The sequence below is a fragment of the Aethalodelphis obliquidens genome, unplaced genomic scaffold, assembly GCF_003676395.1.
Source record: "Aethalodelphis obliquidens isolate GAN/ISIS:26980383/991018 unplaced genomic scaffold, ASM367639v1 scaffold69, whole genome shotgun sequence".
NCBI classification, from domain to species: domain Eukaryota; kingdom Metazoa; phylum Chordata; class Mammalia; order Artiodactyla; family Delphinidae; genus Aethalodelphis; species Aethalodelphis obliquidens.
In genome coordinates this window covers 4,661,666-4,681,565 of record NW_020838013.1, presented here as the reverse complement: position 1 = coordinate 4,681,565, position 19,900 = coordinate 4,661,666, and the positions used below count along the sequence as shown (strand labels likewise).

The window sequence follows — 19,900 nt, the reverse complement described above, 5'->3', positions numbered from 1 at the left end:
TCCCAACTAGTGCACAGGAGCCATAGGGGGCTAGCGCAGCCCTGTGGGAACAGCGTGTGTAAAAAAGCGTTCCGACAAGGAGGGAGCTGGTCGTCTTTTGGTCTGACCCCTTGGCTCAGGCTTCCCAGACGGATGGTTGATAACGGGACCTGCAGAAGGACTGCCCAGAAAATGCTTCCCTCAGTAGACAAGGCAGTGACTCAGCCCCAGCTAGAGAGGCCCCTGCTGGAGACCACCTGCCCCAGGGTCTATATCCAGGGGGAACGACTACCATGTGGCCTCTCCTTCAGACTCAGCAGCCCTGGTGCCAAGGCTGCTGCTTTCCTGCTCCTCTACCTTCCCAGCAGAAGAGCTGAGCGCACGGAGGGCAGGGAGTGCAGGGCAAATCCCATAGACTCCCTGCAGGTTCCCCCACCTACCTGCTCCCAGCAGAGAGTCCATGAGACACCCGCCCTAAGTCTAAGGCGTGGTCTAGCTGGCTCTGCCCCCCACTGTGATCCTGGGCTGGGCACTCAACCTGGCCATCTCCCCCTTCTCTAAAGAGGCTCTCAGTGCCACCTGCAGAGAGAGGGTGTGGGGGTCTGAGAAAGGGTCCGTGAACTGCAGGGGACTGTACTATTATTAAGCTCCAAGTACGCTAGTGGGGTGGGGAGTGGGGAGGGAGGGCTCAGGAAGCTCTCTTTAACTCACAGGAGCCCAGCCCCTGGCCCACACTCAGAACCCAGGCTGGGGCGAGACTGGGGCAGTGGGAGAGACAGCAGCCCCAGGATGGCAGAGGGAGGTGGGTGTCAGGTTCGTGGCTGTTGATGCGGGGGTAGCGGTGAACCTTGGGTCTGCCCTGGGCAGCAAAGCTTTGGCCCAGTTGCCTCCCCTCCTGAGCCTTAGTTTCCCCCCAGGTAAACTTCAGCTCTGGGTCTGGACCTCCGTGAGTCCCTCCTTCAGGGAGTGGGATGGTCTGCCCAGGACCCAGGGCCTGGCCAGTCACACAGTCAGCGCACAAGAGTATATGTGGAGGGGGCGTGTTCCTGCAGCCGTGGCCCTGTCACCAGATCTGAGGGTGCCAACACTCCAGCTCAGCCACTGAGAAGGATGGATCAAACGCTCCACCATTGCGACTTCCCTGGCGGTCCAGTGGTTCAGACTCTGGCACTTCCACTGCAGGAGGTTCAGGTTGGATCCCTGGTCAGGGAACTAAGAACCCACTCCACCATTTAAGTGGGACTGCAGACACTTTCTCCGGGTACTCCCCCTCCCCCTCCCCCCTTCAGGGGAGGGCACCCAAGGAAGCAGGAAGGCAGGGCACTGGGAACGGGCCCTGCAGGAACATAAGCCTACATCAGAACCAGCCCCGTTGTCCTGGCGATGGCTCCTGTCCCAGGCACCTCAGGCGCCCACGGGGGCAATTAGCGAGTGTGGGAGGAGTTTCCACAGTGGCAGTCCCCAGGGGGTGCGGCTGGGGCTTAGGCAGGGGGCAAGGGCTGGCAGGCCCTTCCTCCTTTGTCCGGGCACACTAAGCCTTTGTTCTCAGCGGGCTCTCTCTGAGGACGAGACCAGGACCATGGGTGGGGGGCGAACTTGCCTTAGAGTGCCCACAGCCCTGGGGGGAATCCTGAACCAGCAGGGAGAGGGAGCAGAAGAGGGGACAGAGTCCCACTTCTGGGCCCAGCATCCACTTGGGGAGACCTCCTCCCCCAGGTGCAGAAGCCTTCCCTGACCCCAAGAGGCTGGGCACTGCAGCTTACCATTGGCTCCTGGTGCTGGTGAAGACCTTCCAGCAGCCAATGGGCAGCCTCAGTGAGCCCTGAGGCGCCAGGGCTGGGCTCGGAGGGGCGGGGCCGTGAGGGGAGTGAGGGTTGGAGGGGAAGGAGCCGCTGGTCCGGGGTTGATACTGGAAGGCGTTCCATCTGACTGCATACGGGCTTCTGCTCAGACTTTATTCCAGGCCTCCCCAGGAGCCTTCGGGTCCCCTAAGCCCAGCCTGTGCCCCTAACCTCACCCTCCTTCAGCGCCAGCTTGATGCTTGCAAGGGCCCAGGCACCAGGACAGCTCCGTGGGCGGATGATGGGCCTGGGTCCTCAAAACCTCACTCTCTCACCTTCCTTCATCCTCGAGCCTGACACAGTCCACGGGAAAGAAGCTGAGGCATCCATCCCGGCTGTAAAGTGCGGTGCCTACTTGGAGGCTGGCATCCACCGTTCAGGCAATTGGGGTTGGGGGACCCTGAGTCTCTGGTACCCTCAGAAGTGGGACCTTCAGAATCGGGTGTCCAGGGAGGAGGTGGAGCCTCGATGGGACCTGGCGGGGCTCTCGATACGGGGGGCCCTGGACCGAGTCAGCAGCCCGTGGAAAGTCTTGCCTCGGGTCTGGGGCTTGCGCCGCGGCGGCCTGGGCTCCTCCGGGGGCTGAACCACGATGCGGGGCACCTCGGGCCTCGTGGCTCCCCGGGTTCCTGCCAGCTGCTGGGCCTCAAAGATGGCTTGGGCCCCAGGCAGGCGGGCCTGCGGCCTCGGGGGTGGCCCAGATGCCGACGCGGGCAGCTGGGCCAGCTGGGCCTTGATCTCCCGCTGCAAGTCCTGTTCGGACAGGGCCACGCTGTGCACCTGTGGGGAGCAGTTGATACTGAATCTGCCTGGCCTGGGGGAGGGCAGGAAGCGATGAGATCCCTGTGGGGCGGGCAGGACACAGCCGCAGGAAGTGGCTGAGGGCTGAGGGGCTGACAGACAAAGAGACTAAAGGAGCCACTGAAAGCCACTTGAGGCCTGGGGTTTCCACATTCTCTGCTGCTGAGAGGACAAGAACTGAGCCCCGGTTCTTACTCTGACTTCCCCCTCTGGGACTCAGTTTCCGCAACTGTGCAGGGGGGCTGGGCCATTGCAGAGGGCGGGCAAGGGGCACCCACCTGGGGCATGAAGACCTCCTCCTGCAGCTGGGTGGGCGGGATGGCTCGAAGGGCGCCGAGCGTCTCCAGGAGCCCCGGGCAGGCCAGGCGCTGTTCAGTGGTGCCCAGTGCCAGGCGTACCAGTGTCAGACCCACGCGGAACAGCACCTTCACACCTGCAGGCCGGGGGCTCACTCAGTTGGGGGGCCAGCCCTGGGCTTCCTCAGTCTGCACCTGAACCTGCCCTCAGCCAGACTCCTTCCACCCTCCTGCAGCTCTGCTGCCGTGACCCAATGACTGAGAGCACGGTGGCAATCTGAGAGCTCTGGCCAGCATGTCTCAGCGGCCACAGACACTTGTGGGCAGAGCAGCCTGCCAGGAGCCAGGGGCTACTGAACGCCTCACGCCAAGCCTTCTCATTCTGGGCCTCAGCTCCTCGTCCCTCCAAGGAGGGGCTGGGTGGTGACGTGAAGGCCTTTCCAGCTCAGACCTGTGGGCTTCTGATTCTAGAAAGATTCTAGCCAGAACTCCTCACCTCTAAGCCAAGAGCATAGGACACACATGCACACAAACACGCACACACGCACACACACACATGGGTGTGACCTTGGGCCTGTTCCTGGAGCCTCAGAATTCCTTCCTGGTAGCCTCGGGTCTGCTGAGAACAGCAGTCAGGGGACCAGCGAGGTCTGGTGACAACTGTGACTTGTAAAGGGACAGCAGCGACTACTAACGGTGTCACCGTTATGAAAGGGAGCCTGAGGCAGAGGGCAAGGGTAGCTCAGCCACCCTGACGGGGAGCCCTGCCCTGCCCCGCCCTCGAGGTCTGAGTCTGCAGGGGAGGCCATGTAGATGGCAACTTGGACACCCGTGGCCAGAGCTCTAAGCCAACCTGAAGCCAACTGGGCATACAGCAGGTGCTCAATAGATGTACTGATTGATTTCTACCATTTTTTGGTCCAACCACCCTGCTCTCGGCCTGGCACTTCTCCCATGTCCGCACCCCCACGTCAGTCGTCTGTAGCCTGGCCTCTCCGCCTCCACACTGGCCCTGCAAGTTTGCCTCTTCCATAGAGCAGCCGCGAGCACCTTTAAACTCTCCTCCTGCCGCCCCCCTACACTCTGGCACATCCTTTGTTTTATTTTCTTCACAGAACTTCTGACAACCTATAAATATCTTGTTAATTTAGTACCGTCGCCTCCCATCCCCACTTCCACCAGAATGTAGGTCTCACTCACTCAAGTGGCCCTGGCTTCCGGAGCAGCGCTGGCCTCCGAGAGCGCTCACCAGGGCCCGTGGGGCTCCATCGGCCATGCCCCCACTGTGCCCGCTCCCTGAGCTGGCTCACTGCTGTGATCTCTGCAGCGCCCCCCGACTCCAGCCCTCCCCCAAGCAGATGGTGCCCTCCCTGTGGTGGTCTCACTGCTGGGGGTGGGGGCTATCATTCATTACATTGGTGATCCGTGGCCAAGGGCTGGGCCGTTTCCCCAGAGCCACAGGGCGCTGTCACCCTCAGCACACCCCGGCACCCAGACCCCAGGCCAGGACTGGCAGTGGCGGTGGGGCAGAGCAGAGCTGGCACCCTCATCCCCTCTGCACACCAGGCACCCGAGGCTCCCGGCCCCAGTTCCCACGCCTGCCCCCGCCCACCTGGCCAGCCACACACTCACCCTCACTAAGGAAAGCGTCCCAGACACGCAGCACCGTGGGGAAGGGCAAGGAGCGGGCGAAGAGGCACAGGAACCACTCGGGCAGGTAGAGCAGGGGCCCAACGCCCACCTGCTGCAGGTGCTTGTGCACACGCGGGAGCAGCCGCCGCAGCAGGGCCGTGAACACCTCGGCGTCCAACCGTACACCCTCCTGTGGCCACTTCCGTCAGCATCTCCACTCCCGGTCCCCAGGTCCCCACCCAGTCCCCAGGCCCCTCCCCAGCCCCCGCCCAGCCCCTCCCCCTGTGCCCTCTGGCCCCATCCCAGCCTCTCACCATATGGGGCCCGTAGTAGCCAGGGAGGTAAACCTCGCAGATCTGTACCAGGCACCAGAAGGCCTCCTGGGGGCGGGCACAAGCCTTGAGTGCCCACCGCAGAGGGGACCACGGAGGGGACCACAGGGTGGGGGAAAGGGGTGCAGGGGAGGGTCTGGACACCATCTGGGGTGACTCTGGAGCCAGGAGCCTGGACTCAGTGCTGGGGCTGGTAAGGAGGGGCAGGTCTTACCAAAAAGCTTCCTGTTGCCCAGATAGAGGCCAACAAGGGGTGTAGGGAGTTGGAAGTCACAGGGCTCAGGGGGTTGAATTTGAGGGTCACAGGGTAGGGGCTCACTGGTCAAGGCTAGGGAGGGTCCCAAAGTTCAGGTCTTGGGTTCTTGGGGTCACTGGGGTCAGGGATCATGGTCACAGGGTTCAGAATCAGAAGTCATGAGGTCAAGGTAATAACAACCAGACTCCTAGATCATTGGGGCAAATGTCAGGGCTCAGGGTTCCATGTTCCTGCAGTCAAGGTCGTTGGGTTTGAAGGTCGCTGAGGTTGGTGGTCATGAGGCCCTGGGTCACTCACTAGGACAGGTTTGGGTAGGAGTCAAGGATCCCAGGTCCCTGAGGCCAGAGTTCCTGGGGATGGAGGGGTCATGGGTCCAGGGCACAGGATTACTAGGTCCCTAGGTCACCAGCGTTGGGGGTCATGGATCACTGGGGTTAGGGGGTCAGGGTCTTGGGTCCCCGTAGCAGGGTTGAGGGTACTCACCTCTGGGGGCAGATACATGAGCAGCACGGCAGCCACAGGGCCCTGGGCCTGGCAGTAGCCCTGTTCCGGCCGATATAGGGTGTAGGCCTTGAGTACCTGGAGGAGCCCCTGCTGCCTGTGCCAGAAGACCCCGTTAGGGGCCAGTCCTCCGGGCATCCCTTCCCCACCCTCTGGCGGCCCTTTCCCAGGCCTCAGCCCCCTGAGGGCCTTGCTGGGTCCTCTGAGATGCAAAGATACAAAGCTGGAGCGGGGGTGGGGGGTGGGGGGGGGGGGGGGGGGGGGGGGTGGGGGGGTGGGGTGGGGTGGTACTAGGCCAAAGCACCTGGGGGTTGTGGGGCTGGGGGTCCCTGGGCATCACTGGCCTCGTACCCGTGACCCTGGGGTGACACAAACATCTCATGCAGAGGGAACTGGCGGTGCAGGTCCCTGCCGATGGTCTCCATCCACTGTGGGTCCCCAGGGGCCTCAGCCAGTTCCTGTGGGTGGACAAAAAGGTGAATGTGAAGGCCCAGAGTGGTGAAGGGCCAGGGAAGGGAGGTGGGACCCCTGCCAGTTCCCTCACCTGATAAGTGTCACGGCTGTTCTGCTGACACACATGGGCCCCACACAACAGGGGCCAGCACCGGGCCCGCAGGGCCGAGGGGATGCCTTTCCGGCACTGCATCTTTACCTGTGGGTGAGGCCAAGGGACCCCGTTAGGCCAGCCACACCAGCTTCCCCTGCTCCTGTCGGCAGGCCCCAAGCACAACCTGTCATCAGGCAAGAGCCACTTTGGGTAGCAGGGAGAAAAGGCAGGAGGTACTGGGACATGGGAGGGGTGAATTTTGCCTGGGTATGGGCCGAGGCAAAGGGGGCTGAGCCACGGAGGCCTGGGTGGGACCACTCTCCCCCTCACCTTCTTGTACCGCCGAGACATGGTTTTCTCCCAGTGTGAGGTCATCTCTACCCACTTCATCTCCCGCTGGCGGATAAGGTCTGCAGGAGGGTGACCTGGCCTGGGGACATATGGCACAGGTGTCCAGGCGCTGGGCAGCTGTTACCCAGAGCCCACATTTGCCACCCTTCATGCTACCTGGGTGAGCCTAACTCCTGGCCCTGGAGATCTCTGGGAATCTCTGGGGTGGGGTGGGGACCTGTCACCCAGGAGTTGCCAGTGGTTGTCATGGGGACAGGAAAGGATGTGGCTCCGATGTGGGTGGAAGCAGGAGAGACTGAAGGGGGTGTGTAGGTGTGTGTTGAGGGAGGGGCTTGTTGATTGTCCCCCAGGATAGGGACACAGACAAGTCATCAGGGAAGTTGGGTAGACAGAGTCCTAGACTAGAAGCCAGGAGTTGTGAGTTTGGGTCTGATTCTGTCTCTGATCTGCTGTGTGATCTTCCTAACTGTTTCTGGACTTGTCTTCCTGTCTGTACATGAGGAATGCAGAAGATTGGTGGGGGAAGAAGTGTGGGTTCTGTGATCTGGATCTGGGATTCCCGGGCCAGATTAAAAGGAGAAGAATGTTTGGCCCCAGAGGTGGGTGGAAACCCTCAGAAACTGGGAGTAAAAGAGACATACAGGAGCCACCCGCCACAGCCCTGCTAACCTTAGGATTCCATCTGGAACCCGAGAAGGGATGATAGTGGCTGAGTCCCCAGACCCGCCCAGGACCCTCGAGGTTGGACCTCACTCTAGAATTCAGCCCTCAGCTCCCACCCTTATTCCCAGCACCCCACCGCCCTACTCCATCCCTTCCCTACTTACCCTGGCTCTGCTGAGCTGCCCCCAATGAAGCCATAGCGGTCAGCCTGGCGATATGGGCCGGGCCCACTCAGCTCTGAGTCAGACCCCAAAGAGCTGGAATCATCCTGCAGCTCACCAGGCTGCACCAGGTCCTCCCCCAGGGCCTGGGCCATGGTGCTGCAGACGCCTGATGCCATAGGCTGCAACATGTGGGGAAAGCCAACATGAGAGGCGGCTCCTAGCCAGCCTGGGGCCTGGGCTCCTATCCAGCCAGGCCCCAGCCCCAGGACCTGACTGCGTGGTCAGAGGGAGCAGATTTCAGGGTATCTCTCCAAGCCCCTTCTGTCCCCTCTTCTCTTGTGGGGTGGGGGTGGAGCATGGGCCCAGAAGTGGCAGAAAGGCCAGGCCCCTGTCCCCTGCAGCCCAGCTTACCTCCTTGCTGCACCTCACCTCCTCCTCTCACTTCCTCCTCAGCCACAGCTTCGTCAACCAGCCGGGGGGCCCCTCCTAAGTGCGTGTGGGGGGGGTAGTTACCCCTTCCTGTCCCGGGCTCTTCCGGCCTGCCCCACTGGCCCTGGGCCATGGGCTCCTCCCACCATCCCGGTGGGCTGGGTGGGTGCAGGCTTGGGTTCCTGTGCTGGGTGTGATGCGGCCAGGGCCTGCCAGAGGTAGAGAGGGCAGGCTGCCTCCAGATTTGAGGTCACTGGCATGTAAAACACTCGATTCAGGGTCCAACGAGTATCATGGTGTATTTAGTGTTTGCTCTTTACAAAGTAATACTTTCAACAGGCACACAATGTAGCATTACTATGCTACTCAAAAGGCAAGGATGAGACATTACAAAAAGTAATAATTTAGCATGCACCACAGGCAGTGTGGACCAAAATGAGCTCGGAGTTCAGCAACAGGTGTCTGGATCTACCTAGCCAGTCGCCCGAGGGCCCCAGACTCAGGAGGTAGAGGTCCTCCGTGAATTCGAGGCTAACTCTTACTATCTCTGAGCCTCAGTTTCCTTTCCTGCACTTCAAGGGCTTAATCTGCACTGTTTGGGGAGACCCAATGAGTTACCAATGAGGTCACACAACCTTCCCGACCAGGACAGAAGTGGGAAGGACTGCTTAGCCCTTGAAAGAGAAAAACAACTTCCACAGTACTTCCGACCGCACCTCCTCCGAACAGCCGAGGGTAACTCAAGTGCGGAGCTAGGCTTGACCTCGCCCCATGAAGCCCCGCCCACAGGGCAGGCTCCGCCCCAGACACACGAGTCAGTCCAAGTCCGGTCCCCTGACCGAGGCCCCGCCTCCCGGGCCGCCGCGACCCCTGCGTCCTGCGTCCGGCGGAGGCGCTAGAGCGCAGGGGCAGCGGGCGGGGCGGGGCGGGGCGGGGCGGGGCGGGGCGGGGCAGGAGGCCTAGGAGGCGGGGCGGCGAGCCGGGGCGGGCGGAAGGAGCGCCAGGCCGGAAGGAGGCAGCGGGAGGGCGGGAGGCAGGAGCGGGCCCGGAGCTGCTGGGGCCAGAGCGGCGGCGCCGCCATGTCCGACAGCGAGAAGCTCAACCTGGACTCTATCATCGGGCGCCTGCTGGAAGGTTGGCCGGGGCAGGGGAGGTGGGCGCCGGCCGCGCCCTGGTCCCCTGCCCGGCCCGGAAGTGGCGCGCGGGTGGACTTGCCCCTCCCAGGACCAGCTTAGACTGGGCGGGGACGGGCCGCGAGGTCCCGTGGCCGCAGGTGCCCCCCTTCCCAATTGCGGCGCCCCTGGGAGGTCTGGGGTTGCTCCCCTTGCCAGAGCAGGGCGGGGGCGCACGGGTTAGCCAGGGCTCTTGGGGTTAGAAAGAAATCCGAGAAGCCTAGCCCCCCCAAGCAAGGGGTCCTGTGTTCTGAGGTTTTGGCAGGCCTCCGCGCACAGCAGTCCCCTTTCGAGTGTCTTGAGGGTAGTTGGGGGTCTCGTCCCTTGAGGCTTGAGGCGGGGGTCCCAGGAGGCTGAGCAGCAACAGCTGCCCCTGGGCGAGGCGGGGCCCGGGAGGCCCAGGCGCCCCCCAGAAGTGCCAACGGGGCCACCCATGTCACCCACCCTCTTCTCGCCTGAGGGTCCTGACGCCTCATTCCACTCCCAGTGCAGGGCTCGCGGCCTGGAAAGAATGTACAGCTGACAGAGAACGAGATCCGTGGTCTGTGCCTCAAATCCCGGGAGATTTTCCTGAGCCAGCCCATTCTTCTGGAGCTGGAGGCACCCCTCAAGATCTGTGGTGAGCCCCCTGCCCAGGCCCCTTTGCTTCCTGAAAGTGGGTACCCACCACCACCAGCCAAAGTCCCTGGATCTCTCCACCCTTGAGTCCAACCCTGGCCCTGGGTTCAAGTTCAGACTGCATCTAGTGCTGACCTGGTTCTCTGGGTCACAGGCGACATTCATGGCCAGTACTACGACCTTCTGCGGCTGTTCGAGTACGGCGGCTTCCCTCCAGAGAGCAACTACCTGTTTCTGGGGGACTACGTGGACAGGGGCAAGCAGTCTTTGGAGACCATCTGCTTGCTGCTGGCCTATAAGATCAAGTACCCCGAGAACTTCTTTCTGCTCCGTGGGAACCACGAGTGCGCCAGCATCAACCGCATCTACGGCTTCTACGATGAGTGTGAGTGGGCGGAGCCTCTGGGGCTGAAGGTCGCCATTCAGTGCGACCCTCGTGTTGACCTGGTGGCTGGGGTAGCAGTGTTTGACAAACACCTGCTAGACTGAGCTCTGTGAAGGCAGGGCCAGTTCACGTCTCTCCGCCCTGCCCTCCTGGCACGGGTCCTGGCACTCAGGAGGGACGTGGTGAATGGTTGCCGACTGAAGGGCTGCCAGCATTCTAATGCAGGGCCTTGCCTGCCGACACCCCCCTCCACTGCATCCGTTACTTAAGCACTTAGGATGCCTGTCTGGACTGGACTCTCTTGGCCAGAAGCTGAGAGAGACCAGACCCGGTCTTGGCCTGGCTCTGCTCATGTGCAGGGGGGTGAGTGCCAACCCTGAGGTTGTTCCAGAACTGGAACTTGGGGGTTCCTGTGGACTCAGCTGCCTTAGAATTCGTCCTGGGAGGCAGTGGGGTGGGGATTGGCCCGGGGGGGGGGGTCCCTTCTTGCCTTCCATTCTCTTCTCCCAGCTGTGTCTGAACAACACACAATGTGCCCTGGAAGGCCCAGAGACCCACACTGAGGGTGGGGCAGACAGGCCTTCTCGTGAGCCTTCTCCTTCCTCTGGGCAGGCAAGAGACGCTACAACATCAAACTATGGAAAACCTTCACCGATTGCTTCAACTGCCTGCCTATTGCTGCCATTGTGGATGAAAAGATCTTCTGCTGTCACGGGGGTGAGGGCGGCTCTGGGCCGCATGGCGAGGGAATGCTTGGGCAGGACGAGCCTGGCCACATCCCTGGGGGATTTGGGACAGAAGTGTTAGCTGAAGGACACATTCTCAGCCACCTGGAACAGCTCTCCCTGGAGCCCTGGTTTGGATATCACTTCTTCCACAAAGTCCCCCCGCACCCCAGCATTAGGCTGCACTCACTGTCATGTCGTGGCCTCGGTTTCTTGCGTGGAGTTTGCTTGTCTTTTTCCAGGGAGCACTGTGCTCCTGGAAGGGACAGGGACTTGAAGAGGCAGAAGGCGATGAGCTCTGCCTGTCTAGGCTCCCAGGAATCCAGGAGAGGGCGGCGGGTTGAGGGAACAGAGGCTGATTGGCAAAGGCTTCCTGGAGAAGGGAGGGCCCTTGTTTTGAGGCTTGAGGAAGTGACCTGCCGCCGGTGCCCCCCAGGCCTGTCCCCGGACCTACAGTCCATGGAGCAGATCCGGCGTATCATGCGGCCTACAGACGTGCCAGACCAGGGCCTGCTGTGTGACCTGCTGTGGTCTGACCCTGACAAGGACGTGCAGGGCTGGGGCGAGAATGACCGTGGCGTCTCCTTTACCTTTGGAGCTGAGGTCGTGGCCAAGTTCCTGCACAAGCACGACCTGGATCTCATCTGCCGGGCACACCAGGTGGGCTGGCAGCTCTGGTCTGGGTGGCAGCGGGGGCCGGGCAGCAGCACCTGCTGAACTAACTGTCCCCACCCTCGTCCAGGTGGTAGAAGATGGCTATGAGTTCTTTGCCAAGCGGCAGCTGGTGACACTCTTCTCAGCTCCTAACTACTGTGGCGAGTTTGACAACGCAGGCGCCATGATGAGCGTGGACGAGACGCTCATGTGCTCCTTCCAGGTGGGGGTGGAGATGGGGATGGAAGGGGCGGGAGGGGCCCATGGCTCAGCCCCATGAGCCTGACCAGCTTGCCTCTTTTAGATCCTCAAGCCCGCCGACAAGAACAAGGGGAAATATGGGCAGTTCAGCGGCCTGAACCCTGGAGGCCGGCCCATCACCCCGCCCCGCAACTCCGCCAAAGCCAAGAAATAGCCCCCGTGTGCCCGCCCTCTGCCCCAGACGGTGGATTGTACAGAAATCACGTGGCTGTGAGGGTTCGTGCTGGCCCCCTAGGGCCGCCCATCACAGGGAACACGGAGCCTTGGTGTATTTTTCTTTTTTTTATGAATCAATAGCAGCGTCCAACCCCCAGGGCTCCTTCCACCTGCACCTGCAGTGGCTGCAGGCAGGATCCTGGGGCTGAGGCTGCAGCTCAGGGCAGAGCAGGGCCAGATTGTGGGTCCCCAGCCTTGCTTGGCCTCAGGGCTGGCAGCCGGATCCTGGGGCGACCCATCTGGTCTCTCGAATAAAGGTCAAAGCTGGATTCTCGCCATGGCGTCTGTCTCCCTTGTCCGAAATGCCGCGCCTGGCGACCTCTTCTGCCTAGGGCCACTTGGGAGGCTTGCTGGGCATGGGGCCCGAGCGAGGGAAACACCAGCCACACGCTCAGGTCACAGGGGCCTTTGGAATTTCCAAGTCAGGGCCAGAGAGTTTTGGAAAAGCAAGCAAAACAGTGTGTGCCGGGCACAGGGGATCCCCGAGGTGTACCCAGGATCTGAGGGAGGGACAGGTCCTGGTTGGCAGAGAAGGTGGATCAGCAGGGGCCAGCAGCCCCACCGAGGTTTTTTTCTTAGGGAGGTGGGCTTAGAGAACGCAGGCCCCCAACCCTGCCGCATGGTTGGATAAAGAGGTGAGGGGCCTCCCAGCAGGTGGCAGCTCGGCACCAAGACTGGGAACAGACATGATTGACTGGGGGCCGAAGGGAGACGACAGGACCCAGGCCAGTCACAGATAGCCGAGCAGGGCCTGGGGGAGGCGGCAGGACCAGCCAGCTGAGCTCCAGCACAGCCCACCTCTACCACCCACCCTGGAGGAGAGCTGGCCCCGCCCCTGGTTGGCGCTGGGAGATGGGGAGGCTGGGGCTTCCTCTGGTCCAGTCCTCCAAGGACCTCTCGGCTCAGCCTTCCCCCTCACTGTCTTCAGCCAGCACGGGGCTGGGCCCCTGGGGAGAGTGTGCAGGGGCCAGGATGGAGCCAAAGAACAGCGAGCGGAACTGGCGAGAAAACAGAGGAAGCCAAGTGAGCTCTGGAGGCTGCTCCCTCCGCCTCCCATCCCTGCCTCGTCTCCAGCCAGCCCCTACCTTCTTGGGTGGGGGAGTCCCAGGCACCGTGCTGGGCTCGGTGTCATCTTCCTCCTCTGAGTGGGAGCCAGGGCTACAGTGGGGCTGGAAGCCAGGTGAAAGGGAGGTGGAGGGCAGTGTCCGTGAGCCCTCACTGCCCACGGTGGTTTCCATGGCGATCATGTACGAGTCAATGTCATCAAGGGCAAAGTCGTCCAGGTGGGGCGTGCTGTAAGCAGAGACGGCTTAGCAAGGGCAGGGAGAGAAGCGGGGGAACAGAGGCAGGGCCCCGCCTTGGAGGGCTCAGCGGGCGGCTGCAAAAGCCCTGTGCCGTTGGTGGCCTCTTGGTTTTATTACTTCCTGGTTTGGTGGGAGGGGAGAGGATGCCTGGGGTTAAGTGGCTGCTTCCTGGAGGGGGTGGACCTGGAATCCTTTCATCAGAGTTGAGGTAGAGGCCTGAGGGAGACATCTTGGGGGCCGGTTTAGCTCAGCTGGGGGAGGGGAGCAGCAAGTTCTGTAAGCTGGGCCACCTGGGGCCCAAGCCCGTACCTTCCCAGGGGACAGGAACCGGAGCGCACTGGGGCCCAGGGACATGCTGGGCAGAGGGCCAGGCCAAACTTCCTCTGCTTAAACTACACTGGGCCCATCCTCCCCAACCCACCTGCCCTTTCAGCCACCGGCTTCCCCAGTCCCAGGCAGCCCCCCGCTTCCCGGCAGCCCTTTCCCTCCTTGGCCTGGGAGGAGGCTCGGAGGGGAGGCCTCAGCCAGAGAAGGAAGCCAGCCCGACCCTGGGGACACTTCCCTGGGTGGGGGGAGTCTCTGAGTACAGCTGCCTGGTAAGGTTGAGCTTGCAGGGCTGGGGCCCAACAGGAAGTGGGGGGAGGGGAGGCGCTGATGCTGGAAGCAGCAGGCTCCCCAGGGTGCGCAGAGGTGGGGAGGAGGATTGGGTGGGCAGCGCTCTCACCTGTGAGCCTGAAGCTGAGGCGCTGGCTGCTGGAGCTCCGGGGCACGCAGGTCCTGGGGGTGCGGGTCCGGCTCTGAGAGCGTGGCCAGGACAAAGTGGCCGTCTAGCAGAGAGTCCTTGATGGCAAAGATGGCTGGCCTGGGCAGGTGACGGGTCCAGGCAAGGTCAAGGCCCTTTGGCTCCTGGCATCCCAGATCCCTCCCCACCCTGTCCTGAAGCTTGGAGTTACCTGCCAGGGCCATCGAAGTAAATGCTGAGAGACAAGTTCGCTGACTCGGCAAAGCTCAGGAGCCCCTGGGAAGGGAGAGGCAGAGCAGTGAGGCCCCGCACCAGGCAGGGAGGAGTGGTGGACCGGGCGGTGAGCGCGTGGCGGGCAACCTCACCCGGAATTCCTTGAGGCAGAAAGTGATGGCCACCCCTTCCTGGGCCTGCAGCTGCTGGAAATCCTCCCCCCCCGATGCTCATCTCGGTCACCATGGCTTTGACGGTGCTGTCTGTGGAGACAGCAACAGGAGGAAACCTGCGCCCTGCCCCATCCCAGCCCATCTCTGCCCCCTGCCCCAGGCCATGTCTGGCTCCCTCACCTGCCTCCTCCTGGTAGCTACGCAGGATGATCCTGTGGCCACGGCCAATCCCCAGCGTCACTTCAGCCAGCGCAGGGGGGAAGGGCAGAACAGCCTCCCCCAGGACCCTGTGAGGAGTACACAGCATCACCCCAAGACTCAGCCCCACCCAGTGGCTTCGCTCTCAGGATCTGAGGCGGGATGGTGACACACACCAACGTCCAAAGGGAACCAGGCCAGGCCTAGCATACCCCCAGGGAGGACAGGAGCGGGACATGGTCCCTGCCCCGTCCAAGGCTCCCAGGCTGTCGTGGGAGGAGAAGTCCACTTGCAAGAGACGGGGCGGACAAGAGCAGAGCCCACAGAGGACAGCAGGAAGCACGGGCTGTTTGCGCTGAACCAAACCGGGCAGGCGGTACCTGGCCACCCAGGGGCGGGAGACCATCCCCACACGGTCTGCATAAATGCGGCCTTCAGGGAGAGCCCTCAGATCCTTGTCTAGAAAAGACACATGCCGATAAACAGCTACAGGTGAAATAACATCTGGAATTTGCCTCAAAACACTTGGGACAGGAACTGGCGTCTACTTTTATATGAATTTAAAATTGCCCATAAGAAAAAGAGAAACAGGGGCTTCCCTAGTGGCGCAGTGGTTAAGAATCCACCTGCCAACTCAGGGGACATGGGTTCGAGCCCTGGTCTGGGAAGATCCCACATGCCGCAAAGCAACTAAACCCATGCACCACAACTACTGAGCCTGCGCTCTAGAGCCCGCGACCCACAACTACTGAAGCCCGTGCGCCTACAGCCCGTGCTCCGCAACAAGAGAAGCCACCACAATGAGAAGCCCGCGCACCGCAACAAAGAGTAGCCCCCGCTCGCTGCAACTAGAGAAAGCCCGCGCACAGCAGCGAAGACCCAATACAGCCAAAAATAAATAAATTAAATTTAAAAACAAGAAACAACTACTTTTTTTAAATTTTTTTTTTGTATTATGTCTAACAGAGACAAAATTATTTAAGTCAATAAATTTTTAAGGAATTTCACGTTCTGATTCTTTCCACTGTCAATCACCTTAGTTCCTCCAAACTCATAATCTTCAAGATAAAATAGCCTTTTCAGAAATTAGCTGTCATGTGAGTCAGCCCCCAATTCTCTTAGCTGGGCTTCTTTGATCTCCAATGGAATATGGACACACTTCAGAATTCCCTACCTGTAATCTCTGGGATCCAATTTCCTCAAGCAATTTACTTTAGGACCATGTTTAGGGTCAGGAGGTGGATCTGCCTGGTTCTGAATTTGACACCCTCTAAAAATGTATTAGGTTCAAATCACATTCACTCCTAAGCCATCACACCCTAGAACAGTACAGGTTGTTGGGATAGGCCAATACCTAAGATACAAAAAGTCTGACTGTTTTTCCAACGATGTAGGTTTACGGAAAATGCCCCATCAGGATACATCTCAACACAACTGCTCTTTTTAAAAAAGAAAGAGAGGGGCTTCCCTGGTGGCGCAGTGGTTGAGAGTCCGCCTGCCGATGCGGGGGACGCAGGTTTGTGCCACGGTCCGGGAGGATCCCACATGCCGCAGAGCAGCTGGGCCCGTGAGCCGTGGCCGCTCAGCCTGCACATCCGGAGCCTGTGCTCCGTGACGGGAGAGGCCGCAGCAGTGAGAGGCCCGTGTACCGAAAATAAATAAATAATAAATAAATAAAAATAAAAAAGAAAGAGAAAGAAAAATTCTCAAAATACAGACCACAGATTGATTCCCTCTTTCTCTACCCAAAGGGATCCTGGGCAGTGCTGTTTCAACAGAACTCAGAAAAACAGAAAGTCAGGACCCAAATGGACCTTGAGGTTACCATGGCCTTCGGCTACCAAAAGAAAAGAAACACAAGACCTTGGGTTACCTGGATGCAAGTGGCACCCAGCCTGTGGGCGAGTGGGAGGGGAGCCAATCCCCTCTGCTCTTGTCTTCACCAGGGACCTTTGCATCTGCTGGAGTCTCCTGAGCCCTGCACAGCTCCTCTGATTCCCCAGAACAGCTCCATCTCTACAGCTGCTTATTCAGGCAGCCCTCCTGGACCAGGACTTCCCCTCCTAGCCTCCTTCCTTGGCCTCCTGCTGGGACCCCTCGAGGCTAGAGCCCAGCCAGGTAGGAAAAGAGGCTGCCCTTGAATGGGGATCATCCCAGAAGGATGACGAGGCCAGAGAAGGGTCATGAGTCCCTGAGCCACAAAAATTAAGGGACCTTCAAAGGTGTTCAGGCCAGAGAAGACTTGAGGGCAGGCCAGAGACCCGTTCTCTGACAGAGGAGTCAGGATGGGTCTGAGTGGTCAGAAAACCAAGTCAGACCTTTGAGGTAGAGAATACAGACTCCAGAAGACAATGAGGAACATGGAACAAGGGAGCACCCAGCCCCTCCTCACTCCAGCCTCTGCCCTTAGAGGAGCCAGGCAAGGACCTGAAAGCAAACCGGGTTGGATAAACTCCTTGAGGTCTACAGAAACCCTGTAGGGAAAAGGGAAGAGGTGCCTTCTTAAACTGACCGTTGAGGCCCAAAGAAGGAAGAGAGAAACCTAGGCCTCAGCTTGAAACCAGGGAGCGTGCTCACCTTGCTGGGGCACAGAGCACATGGGGGCACACGGCTGGGTCGAAGACAGCCTGCAGGGACTCGCAGTCCTGGAAGGACAGGTTGTGAGTCTTCCTCACCCCTGGATGGGCAGACAGGGTCTCAGTGGGCCTCGCCAACCTCCACCCCACGCCGCAAGGATGACCTGGCCAGCCAGCTGCTCACTCACCGTATTTGCAGTACAGCTGAACTACCAGGCGGCTGCTCCTGCCATTCAGGGAGATGCAGCATTTCTCCACGGTCTTCTCCAGCATCGCCAGCGAGCGGAAGACTGACAGGAACGACTAGGCGATGGAAACACATCAGCCCAGTGCCGCGCCTCCACCAGCCAGCTCTCACATCCCCTTAGGCTCTGGCCCATCACGGGCTCAGCACTGTCACACCAGGAAAGGACCTCCCACACACACAGAAATTTACACCCTTCCAGGCCTTCGTTCATACTGTTCCCCTTGTCTGGAATGCCTTGAAAGACCTGCTTACCTTTCAAGGACCAGCTTGAATGTCACCACTCTCTGCAGGTCCCTGGCAGAATCAATTAGCCTCTCCGTATCTCCCATTACCGTACCCTGTGGATGTCCGTACTATGCCCCTGCGCTGCATTTTGCATTGGATTGCTCCTGCGTATGTTTCTGTCTCCAGCTGGCACCTACTGTGTGCCTCAGAGCAAACGCACTGGTAGAGGTTCCTGGGGGGGTTCCTGGGGGAGTGCACTGTCACCGCTGAGGGAGGGGCCTCACCTTCATCAAGATCTTACAGCGCAGCGGGTCCTGACCAGGGGTGGCCGCCTGGTACTGCTGGAAGAAGAGCGGGGCAAAGAGGAAGCAGGCATAGGCCGAGCGGGAGGAGTTCACGGTCCGGAGGGAGAGCTGGGCCAGGAAAAGCAGGGAGAGAGATGCAGTCACCTGCAATGTCAGGCCCAGCCCTCTGGCCGGCTTTTGCTCACACACTTGCCCTAATGTCCTCCACTTCCACCATCGTCTGCTGAATCCCTCCCTCTCCTTCCAATCAGCGGGTATCTTCTCCATGAAGCCTTCCCGGAGTGCCCCTCAGCACCGCTCCCGCAGCAAGGGCCCTACACAGCTTTCAGCGCCGACCCCACCCGCCCCCGGGCACTTCAGGGAGGGCAAATGCTCTCAATTCACACACTGGTCTGGGAAGATGACAGGGCTCAAGGTGACGTCCCAGCAACAGGGGAGGAAACTGTAACTCAGCAGACAAATCTGCCCACCGGCATCCTATCTGATGGGGGCGAGACTCGAGCCCAGGTTAGGGCTCCCTGTGGGAATCTCACCCCCCCCCAATACCGTGGCTCCTCACCCCGTCTTCCAGGGGCTCCAAGTAGAGTTCGTCCCCGATACGGGACAGGGAGTGGACGGCCTTGCCGAGCACTGCGGGGAGGAGAGGAGAAAAACACTGCTTTGCTGGCGCTTTGGGCCCTCCCATGTGCCCCCAGCCCCGGGCTGGCCCCAACTCACCCTTCACGTTGCTGCCCGTAACCAGACACTTCATGCTGCTCCCTGCGGCCGGGTTGTGAAAGGCGGCGGGCCCCGGACTGGACCCCAGCTCGCTGCCCCCCTCCGGGTCTCCCCTGCCGCCGCGGGTGCCCCGGGTTCTCTTCCCGCGCACCGCCCCCGGAAGCCCCGCCCCCGCCTCCTCATTGGGCCACACGCCTGCACCTCCGTCACGTGAGAAAAACGCTCGCCGGCTGCGCCGTCACGTGACAGAGTCCCGCTGGTGGCGGTCACGTGATCCGGGAGCGCCGGGCGCCTTCCTGGCTTGTCTCTTGGCGGGGTCCAGGGCCTCCCTCGGCCCTTCAGCGCCCCGGGTGAGCCGGGCCTGTCAGCGGGGCCCAGAGCGGCTGCGCGCCCGAACGCAAGGCGCTCAAAGGGTGTGGGGAAGCGAATCCGGAGATGTGCGGGCGAGCCCGCCTGGGTCACTAATTTAGAACGGATTTTCTGGGCGTCTGTCGTGGGTACGGGGTCGAAGGCAGACCGTCGCACCCAATCCGAGCCGGGGACACGCACAGAAGCAGCAACCACTGGCACTAAAAAGAAATTAAAGCACGTTGCGGCAGGATCCCGGGGTGGGAAGTGGCTGTTCGCTCTGGCTTCGAGGATCCTGCGTTGATCCCGAAGAAGAGAAGATTCTCCGGACAGAAAGGGGTAGAAGGGTGTGGCTGGCAGGGGAAGGTGAGAGTAAAGGCTCAGCGGTGCATGGGGCTTTGCCCCCGTTGGGAGGGAAGTGGGTCTGTGAGAGGAGGGGTGAGCGCTGCCAAATGAGGAGGGTCACTAACGGGAAGGGCTGGAAACGTTTTCTGAGGTTAGACGCATGCGTATGTGGCTCTTTGAAAAACGACCAAGGGACTGTGCCGAAGGAGGGGCTTCATCGGCGGGCAGGTCTTCCCCTAGCCCTGGGCCTCGGTCCTCCGCTGCGTGAACTGGAAGGGAAGTCCTGGAGGGGCTCCCTGACCTCTAGTTCCCTGCAGCACCCAGTGTGCTTTGAAGGACCCTGGGCACCACTGCGTTCCTTTAGGGCCCATCTGGACTTGCCCCTCTGGTACTGTCCCCAGTGAGGAGGCCATGTTTGTCTGTGGGCCCCTTGCCCTCCTGCTCCTGGCCTGCAGTCCTGGACCCCACTTTGTTTCTTCCTCTCCTTGCCCTCAGCTCCACTCCCTCACCAAGTTTCCCTGGAGCACTGGGAGAGGTTATTCTTGCCTTTTAGCAGGGTCTGTGTAAATGGTACTCCCTCTACCCAGGCTTTAGGTCAGTAAACCTGGAGTCATCCTTGACCCCATGCTCTCCCGCACCCTACATACTGCAAGCCTCCAGCGAGCCCTGACTGCTCTGCCTCTC

The 19,900-nt window shown here is 60.7% G+C and overlaps 3 protein-coding genes across 7 annotated transcripts; 1 reads left to right on the top strand and 2 right to left on the bottom strand.

Annotated features, from left to right (window-relative positions):
* Nucleotides 1-1,920: 1,920 nt before the first annotated feature.
* TBC1D10C (TBC1 domain family member 10C) lies at nt 1,921-8,644 on the bottom strand. Of its 5 annotated transcripts, XM_027090148.1 has the most exons (10): nt 7,775-8,644; nt 7,364-7,542; nt 6,516-6,615; nt 6,183-6,290; nt 5,943-6,096; nt 5,621-5,735; nt 4,864-5,071; nt 4,550-4,739; nt 2,900-3,054; nt 1,921-2,600 (listed from the first exon to the last, which is right to left on the bottom strand). In XM_027090148.1, the coding sequence occupies exons 2-10, from the start codon at nt 7,537-7,539 to the stop codon at nt 2,253-2,255; spliced, it is 1,554 nt and encodes a 517-aa protein (XP_026945949.1). In that variant the 5' UTR covers nt 7,540-7,542; nt 7,775-8,644; the 3' UTR covers nt 1,921-2,252. The 5 variants fall into 5 exon arrangements, with proteins under 5 accessions (XP_026945949.1, XP_026945948.1, XP_026945950.1 ...); XM_027090147.1 differs by lacking the exon at nt 7,775-8,644 and having other exon boundaries at nt 7,364-7,740; XM_027090149.1 differs by lacking the exon at nt 7,775-8,644 and having other exon boundaries at nt 5,621-5,731; nt 5,990-6,096; nt 7,364-7,738.
* Nucleotides 8,645-8,767: 123 nt separating this feature from the next.
* PPP1CA (protein phosphatase 1 catalytic subunit alpha) lies at nt 8,768-12,099 on the top strand. The gene is made up of 7 exons (XM_027090154.1): nt 8,768-8,926; nt 9,452-9,583; nt 9,737-9,967; nt 10,580-10,684; nt 11,129-11,352; nt 11,435-11,569; nt 11,651-12,099. The coding sequence occupies exons 1-7, from the start codon at nt 8,872-8,874 to the stop codon at nt 11,759-11,761; spliced, it is 993 nt and encodes a 330-aa protein (XP_026945955.1). The 5' UTR covers nt 8,768-8,871; the 3' UTR covers nt 11,762-12,099.
* Nucleotides 11,885-18,680, bottom strand: RAD9A (RAD9 checkpoint clamp component A). The gene is given in 12 exon segments (XM_027090153.1): nt 11,885-12,821; nt 12,909-13,116; nt 13,852-13,989; nt 14,081-14,145; nt 14,235-14,306; nt 14,308-14,345; nt 14,436-14,542; nt 17,031-17,130; nt 17,218-17,332; nt 17,786-17,914; nt 18,366-18,436; nt 18,524-18,680. Coding segments are annotated over 12 exon segments (1,173 nt in total). The 5' UTR covers nt 18,558-18,680; the 3' UTR covers nt 11,885-12,725.
* Nucleotides 18,681-19,900: the final 1,220 nt, after the last annotated feature.